This window comes from Vipera berus (assembly GCF_964194415.1).
Source record: "Vipera berus genome assembly, chromosome: 10".
Classification (NCBI taxonomy): domain Eukaryota; kingdom Metazoa; phylum Chordata; class Lepidosauria; order Squamata; family Viperidae; genus Vipera; species Vipera berus.
This window is the reverse complement of record NC_138213.1, coordinates 10,651,623-10,659,585: the sequence shown is the minus strand read 5'-3', so window position 1 is coordinate 10,659,585 and position 7,963 is coordinate 10,651,623. Positions and strand designations below refer to the sequence as shown.

The 7,963-nt window shown below is 39.1% G+C and overlaps 1 protein-coding gene across 2 annotated transcripts; it reads left to right on the top strand.

Annotated features, from left to right (window-relative positions):
* Nucleotides 1–864: 864 nt before the first annotated feature.
* Nucleotides 865–7,610, top strand: CKLF (chemokine like factor). Of its 2 annotated transcripts, none has more exons than XM_081335923.1 (4): nt 865–2,395; nt 3,789–3,947; nt 5,202–5,297; nt 6,968–7,610. In XM_081335923.1, the coding sequence occupies exons 1-4, from the start codon at nt 2,381–2,383 to the stop codon at nt 7,046–7,048; spliced, it is 351 nt and encodes a 116-aa protein (XP_081192049.1). In that variant the 5' UTR covers nt 865–2,380; the 3' UTR covers nt 7,049–7,610. The 2 variants fall into 2 exon arrangements, with proteins under 2 accessions (XP_081192049.1, XP_081192048.1); XM_081335922.1 differs by having other exon boundaries at nt 873–1,591.
* Nucleotides 7,611–7,963: the final 353 nt, after the last annotated feature.

Sequence of the window (7,963 nt, the reverse complement as noted above, 5' to 3'; positions counted from 1 at the left end):
GTTGGGATAGATGACCTCGTGGTCCCGTCCAGCTATACAATTCAGTGATTTTGAGAGAAAGGGGGCAGCTGCCCCAGCATTGTAGGATGGCTGCCCATCAAATTAAACCTGCCCTTTACTCTTGGCATTCTGGAAAACCCTGAAAACCCCCTTTTATACTGCCATTTTATCTGAATGATAGGAACCAGGCAGCCATTTCTGACTATACAGTGTTGACTTCTATTATAAATTGTTCTTTTGCCTTCCCTATTACCCATTCATAGTCAAGATTAGATACAGTGGTGTAAACATGGTGTAAATAAATAATTGGAACACATGACAAAATTCCTAAGTCATGTAAAACAATTCCAGGTGCAAGTTTGAAACAAATGTTCAACTGCTAATAATAATAGACAAGAAGCACAATTAATATTTGAGTCTACGCAAAGAAGAATCAACATCCTGGTATTTCAAAGGGTTGCTTTCATCTCGGAGCTGTAAGAGGGATCTTACTCAAGTTATTTCCTGTTGCGATACCGGAATTCCTTTAGCAAAGCTAATCATAGTTTTGGAGCAGAAAAAGACCAGTGAAGTTATATTGGTACAAGCCATGATGGTGACATTAATTACGGCTTGAAAGCCACTTGAAGTAGATTCGTCTGCAACACTTTTGAAGCCTGAACTAAAAACACTATGTTTTAGCATAACCCCTGAACCTAACCGGTATAATCTACAAATCACATTATATGTTTAATGTAGGATTATTTCTTGTCCAATAATTGTAAGCCACCCAGAGTGATGCATGTCAGATTGTATAAATGGATTAAATAAATAACTGAAAATCCACTTGTCAACTCATATTTCTTTGCAGAAGAAACATCTCCCTTTGTCACCCAAAGCTCTTCCAAAATAAAGTTTGACAATATATATCATTGTCATTCATTAATTAGCCAAGGACACTTTTTTTTAACGGATCCCATAGTCTCTTACTAATCCATCTGACCAATACAATTATATTTAGTCTGAAATAAGGGAGAATTAATAACAGCATCTTAAATAAAAGGTTCCAGGGATAAACTAACCTTGGGTTTTTATTCAACTCCTCAGACTTTCCAAGCTTACAAGCTATGGGGAAACCTGAAACTGGACCAAAAAGTCCCCTTCCACATGGGGCCAAAAGCTGGGCTGGTTGGTGGCTTCCTTCTCGCGAGCCCCCTGCAAGGTAGACCATCCAGAGGGGCAGAAAGAGATGCTCAAATTCACTGCGGGGGGTGGGTGGGTGTCATTTCTTTCCCCCATTCCTTTTCCCCGCCCACCTTTCCCCTCACAACCGCCTTGTGAGGTAGGCCGGCCTGGAAAAAGAGGGACGGAAGGAGGGGGCCGCTCATCTGATCCCCCCCCCACACACACACACGCACACCTCAGCCCGGCCGGGTAGGACGGCCAAGCCGGCTCGAGGAGGCGTGGAGGAACGCGGCGCCCTCGCCCTCCGCCCGCCAACCGGCGCCCCTTCCGGCACCGCCCGCCGCCTCGCAGCGCCGCCATGGAGAAGGTGGAGGTGGACCGGCAGTTCCCGCGCTCCGCGGGCGGCATCCTCAAGGCGGCCCGCATGGTAGGCGGAGGCCGGGCGGGGCCTCTGAGCTTGTGCAGAGCGCCTCCTGCCTCGCCGGGCCCCGCGCCTTCTCAGGGCCGGAGGGCGGGCTGAGGGTCTCCTCTCTTGGTTCGCCTTCTGTCCTTTCTTTTCTCCTTCTCCTTTCCCTTCTTTCTTCTCTTTCTCCTTCTCGGCTCCTTTTCGCTTTTTCTCCTCCATCCTTTTCTTTCTTTCTTTCTCCTGTCTACGTTGTCATCTTACTTCTTCTTCCTCTTTCGCCATCTTTTCCCCCCACCCTCCACCTTCATCTCTCCTATGCTTTCTTCTCCTGCCTCCTTTCCTTCCTGCCTTTCTTTACTTTTTTCTTTCCACTTCCTTCCTTTTTTTCTCCTTTCATCTTTCTTCTTCTCCTCCTGTCTCCGTTGCCATCTTACTTCTTTCTCCATCTCCTTTCCCCCCCCTCCCCTCCATCTCTTTCTGTCTTCTATTCCTTCTTCTCCTGCCTCTTTTTCTCCTCCTTTCTCCTCTTCCTGCTCTTTTTTCACCTCCTTTTAACTTTTCTCTATTCCTCCTTTTCTTTTTCTTCTTTTCTGTTTCCTTTCCTTTTTCTCCTCGTCTCCTTCTCTTCTTCCTTTTCTTCCACCTTCTCCTCCTCCTATATATCCTAGAAATTAAGTCCCTCCCAAATAACTTTTAAGAGTCACATCAGGGCAACGCCTGTCTTCTTCTCATAACATCTGGAACACAGTAGCTGAATTGAACTGCTTCCCTCTGCACATCTATACTGTATATGTGAGAAATATATACGAAATGTATAATATGCAGGTGTGTGAAATGATACACAATGCAGTTATTGTATGAAGTTTTTAAGAAGAGACTGGACAGCCATTTGTCTGAAATGGTATAGGGTTTCCTGCCTTAGCAGGGGGTTGGACTAGATGACCTCCAAGGTCCCCTCCTCCTCATTATTATTATTATTATTATTATTATTATTATTATTATTATTATTATTATTATTATTATTATTATATGTTCGGTTGTGCTCTACCCAGAGTCACACTCAGTGAGATGAGTGGCCATATAAATTGACTAAAAAAGGAAGTAAATACAGAATGAGCTCACTCACTTAACATATTCATACATCTAGACTTTACATATTGCTCCATTTTTTTCCATTATAAGACATTTTTTAAAATTCAGTGTCTGCCTTTCAGGCAATGAACCATTCATATTCATTCCTAATCTCTGGATTCACACATCAACTCTACCCCAGAAAGAAACTAAACGAGGTCCAACAAGCCATATTTCTAGGTCTGTAACTGAGTGGGTGTGTTGTATGAATACTTTTCATATCCATTCAGTGGTTGTCCAGAGCCATCCAGGGGGGCATTTTAAATCTACGTTCCCCAACCAGAAATCCTCTAGGTTAGCCCAGGAAGAAGAAAAAGAGAAGAAAAAGACTTATCGTAACACATCAGAATAAGAGGATGCTAGGTTGTTTGAAAAAGCTCGTTTCCAAGTGTTTTCTGTGGTTCCTACTGTGATGTGAAATGGTGATTCTCTTCCAGGTGCACATTTTGCATTCTCAAAGCCAAAAGTTTTCCTTTTTCATGCTGTAACTTTGTTCTTTTTCTGTTCTTTAAAGTCTGTTTTTCTTTTTTTTTTCTCTCTCTCTCTCCCTCTCTCTCCATAAATGTACATCCAAACCCACTAAATACTTAACAGTTGCATTTTTCACATTTAAAATTCTAACCTTGGCTGGTTTGTGTGTATGTGTGTATATTAGTATATTTTGTGCAAATACAGCTTATTCTTTATGATTCACTGATCATGCAAACAAGAAAGTGAATTAATTCAATAACCAAATAAAGAATGGAATAGAAACCCAGACACTGTTTCATAATACCGCTCAGCAAACTTAACTTCCATTTTTAAGGAAGTTGTGCCTTGTTTTGGCTGTTTGTTTTGATCAATAAAATCAAAGTATGAAGCTCCAAACTCTTGGGTTACAGTTGCTGCTGCCATTTAAGTGTGTTTTACATAGAGACTTATGTGCAAGATATTCTGACCATTTTGTCATATCCATGGTCTGTTTTAGCTAGAATTCCAAAGAAACATGTAGCATTTCTTTTGGTGAAATTTCTTAGCTTTGTGTTTTATTATTTTAATACGTCTGGTATCTTTGCAGGATGTCTTGTAAATTACTTCTTTCTTGCAGCTTCTAGCACTTATGGCAACCATCACTTTTGCTGTTAAAAGATCTCACGAAGCCTTCCTAGCCCTTGTGATCATGGAACTTGTCATTACCTTTTTATTCTATTTACTCTACCTGCTGAAGTTGGAGGAAAAGTTAAAATTCATGTTTTGGCCTTTGGCTGTAAGTATAATTTTCTACAAACAACTGCTTTGTGTACACATTCTGTAGCTAATGCAAAAGACAGATGTCAGATTAGTACTTAATGTATCCAGTCATATTCCTGGAAAAATAGGCTTATATAAAAAGACTTCCACTGTTTTGTATAGTTTTATCTCTGGTCTGATTCATTCGTAAATGTGCTTGTGTGTGTGCATTCATTCATTCATTCTAAACATGCTTCTGATGAGTATGCTTTATTTAACAATGTGAAATTACTGGCATTAGATCTGCTTATAAATCATGTATCTAATGTTGATAATTCTTAGGATTATATTTAGCTAACTAGTTTCATTGAATGAAAAGCATTAATCCACCAGGCCATTTCAGATTATCATTCTCCTACTCTTCTGTCTTTACAAAGTAACAGATTTTCTTTTCTAAGTAAAAAGTACTTATGTAGTAAGAAGTAAAAGTAAAAACATAGAATAAGGTAGTATTGAAAAAGACTCGATATGGAAAACAGGAACCTAAATTCCATCAATGATTTCGGGCAATGCCTAAAACCTGGTCGTTCTTCAAAATACATCTACTTGTCACCACTTGTGATATTATATTTAAGATGCTTTAAATATACTTCTAAATATATTGGCTATCATTTTTTTATTAGCTACAATGATACAGACTTTGTTCAGTAAAAAGCAATTCAGACTTCAAACGCTGTTTACTTTCTGTTTGGGGTACTGATAAAATGTCACTGGGTGTTACTGCATTAAGCATTTGATTACTCATCCTTCACTTTAATGATCTCAAGATGACTCAAAATAACTTTTCCATGGAGCTTTAACCTCTGCCCATTACAAAAATAATTCCTTTTCAGCAGTTACATTGAAGCTTGGCCAGCATTCGATAAAGCTTCACATTATAGACTTTTATAAGTACTCTTTTCTTGGATGCTGCTTTTGTTTTACGAAGCAAAAGAATATTGATGCAATATAAACATTTTGATCAGATGTGCAGACCTGGGTTCTAAGTATTCACATTTCAGCAAGCTCCTCCAGCAGTGGATTTATTGTATTGTATTGTAAATGGGCACTAACTGGTTTAATTATTGTACGATTGTTGACACCTACGTCTGCATTTCATTTCTGACAAGACCTTGTGAGATTTGCTAAGCATCACTCGGCTGACTCAAGAGAAGAGCCACCCAGAGTTTTCTTTACCAGACAGCAAAAATGTCTTGGATCTGGAGATAATATTCTTTGCTTTCTTTTTCAGGATGCTTTCAATTCCTTGGTGGCAGCAGTATTTCTCATCATTGTGGGCCTGTGTGCAACAATAATAAAGACCAACAGCGCAACATTAATTGGAGGTGTAAGTAAGACATCTGTACTAGCAGTACAGTGTGAAACTAGCTGGGCACATCCTGGAGGGTATCTGGAGGCCAGGTACCCACAGATACCTGTGGGAGGGTACCTGGAGAACAGGCTTTATCCTTCCTGTAGAAGATGCTGCATCCCCAAAATGCAAAGTGTATTTAAGAATACTATTGAGCTGGAGGTTCATTTCCTACATGTCCTAATACGGGTGGTCCTCGACTTACAACGGTTTGTTCAGTGACCGCTCAAAGTTACAACGGCATTGAAAAAAATGATTTATCCCAGTTTTTCACAGTTACGACTATTTCAGCATCTCCATAATCACATGATCAATATTCAGATGCTTGGCAAGTGGCTCATATTTATGACGGTTGTAGTGTCCTAGGGTCATGTGATCACCTTCTGTGACCTTTTGAAGCCAGATTCATATAGCAACCGTATTACTAACTTAACTGCAGTGATTCACTGAACAATTGTGGCAAGAAAGGTCACAAAATGGGGGGAAACTAACCAATTGTCTCGTTCAGCAGAAGAAATTTTGGGCTCTCTTGCGGTTAGTAAGTTGAGGGCTTATTAACACAGGATCCCGATTTCTCAACTAAGTCTGCGATTTTACTTACCCAATACTTAAGACTTACGGAACTCAGTGAGATCCGAGGAAATCTATTAAATATTACTTTCTAAGCTTGCCTAAGCTATCCTTTCTCTGGAAGCTTTCCTCCTGATTTAAAACAAAATAAAGGACTGAGTGGCATTGCAGATCAGGGGTGGTGGTTACATTCTCCAACTTATTACCGAATAATCTGGAAGACTTGGATGGCATCTTTTCCCAGCTAACACGTTTTGTTAAAGGGAATAATTTTTCGTGCGGTTTTTACCTGTTAATAAAATCTGTTAGTTGGGGAAGGCATTGCCAAACTCGATTTTTGCTACAACAGATTAATTTATTTTTTTTATTTTTTTTATTTTAATTCCATTTATATCCCGCCCTTCTCCGAAGACTCAGGGTGGCTTACAAGCTTAGCAATAGCCTTCATTCTATGTATATGCCTGCTTATTAGGGCTTTCACACACACCCCAAGCGGCATTATTACAAAGTCAGCTTAATTGCCCCCAACAATTTGGGTCCTCATTTTACCTACCTCGGAAGGATGGAAGGCTGAGTCAACCTTGAGCCTGGTGGGACTCGAACCTGCACTAATTGCAGGCAGCTGGTGTTACTTAAGGAGGCATTAGCCCACTGCTCCACCAAGGCATTTTATTAATGTGACTCTCTTCCAACCGTAACAATTTACCAGGATCTCCCCCATCTACTGCAAATTTACTTAGCTCCCATTTCATATTTGAAAGAGAATGCTATATATTTCTAGGCCATTAGCAAGTATCACTTCTCAAATCTGCCAAAAATATATTGCATTTACTTGAAAGGAAGATTTTTCCCCCCTTTAAAATGGGACACTTGTTTTACATTTGGTGAGAACACAAAAATAGGAAGCAAGTTTTCTAGAATATGAGGTAACAGACATTTTTCCAGATTTCTGACGATCGCAAAACTAAATTCTGATCTATAAAGTTGCTATTAACTAGCCTTTAGATGTTGAACAGTGATTCTGTATTTTTCATTTTGGTGTGGAATCTGAACCACTTTTTTTTCCTTTTTCACAGGTATTCTGTTTGATACTTTGCGTTCTTTGTATAATAGATGCTACTTTAATCCTGAGAAAAGTTACTTTCAATAGGTCATAGTAGGAAGGCATGGTATCCAAAAGTAAAATGTAACTTTATACAAATATGTTGGACTAGAGCTCCCATCATCCACAACCAATGCATAAAGCACTTTATTGTGTGCAGCTGGGACAAAATACCAGCAGATCATCAGACTGGGAAAGCTGTTATAATCCATTTTAAAAGCCTGCTTTGCTATAGGCTCTTTGTCACAATTTCTCTGTATTTCCTAAAGGCTTTAGACTCCAGTTGAGTCAGTCAAGATTTATTAAATCCTATTGATTTCAAAAGGCAAAACTCAGCACATGTTTTAACGCTATCAAATTACCTGTGATTTAAAATGCTTTACTTGAACAGGATTTTGTGCCTTAAGTTTAACGGCATCTAGAATTTGACTACTGTGTACTTTATCAAATTAGTTCATTTATTTCAGCAGTATAAGCAACCGTTCATAAAAAATCCCTTGTTTTATAAAACAGCTGTTTTTACCATATAACATTAGAAATGATTATGGAGTATATCTTCTTGAACTGGTTTGTATTAAATCTTAATGTTTTTAATTAAAAAGGTTTACCTGCAATAATATTAGGGTGCCTGGTGTTTATTGTGTATATTTTCCCCATTAAGAAAAGTTTTTAAAACATTAAATTTTCAACAAAATGCCATATTAAGAAGCCACCACCATTGACTATGCTGCTTGTAATAACAGAATAGTGAGTTCACTCAATGTGCTGGGTTGATATGGGGGTATTCAGTGACTCCAGTCTTTCTAATTAAACATTCAGCCTCTGGCCATTAGTTAGCATGTTGCACAAATGCAGACACACTCACAACTTGGCAAATCTTAACAGAGCATACAAAAAGGTAAAGTCAGACAGAACAACCTTTTGGAATATTGTCTGACAATGCAGTGTGGAGATTTAGCAGTAAGTAACA

Coding starts and splice junctions, on each gene's coding strand:
- CKLF (XM_081335922.1), top strand. CDS start 1,523: ATGGAGAAGGTGGAGGTGGACCGGCAGTTCCCGCGCTCCGCGGGCGGC. Junction 3,948..5,201: donor TCATGTTTTGGCCTTTGGCT/GTAAGTATAATT, acceptor TTTCTTTTTCAG/GATGCTTTCAATTCCTTGGT. Junction 5,298..6,967: donor GCGCAACATTAATTGGAGGT/GTAAGTAAGACA, acceptor CCTTTTTCACAG/GTATTCTGTTTGATACTTTG.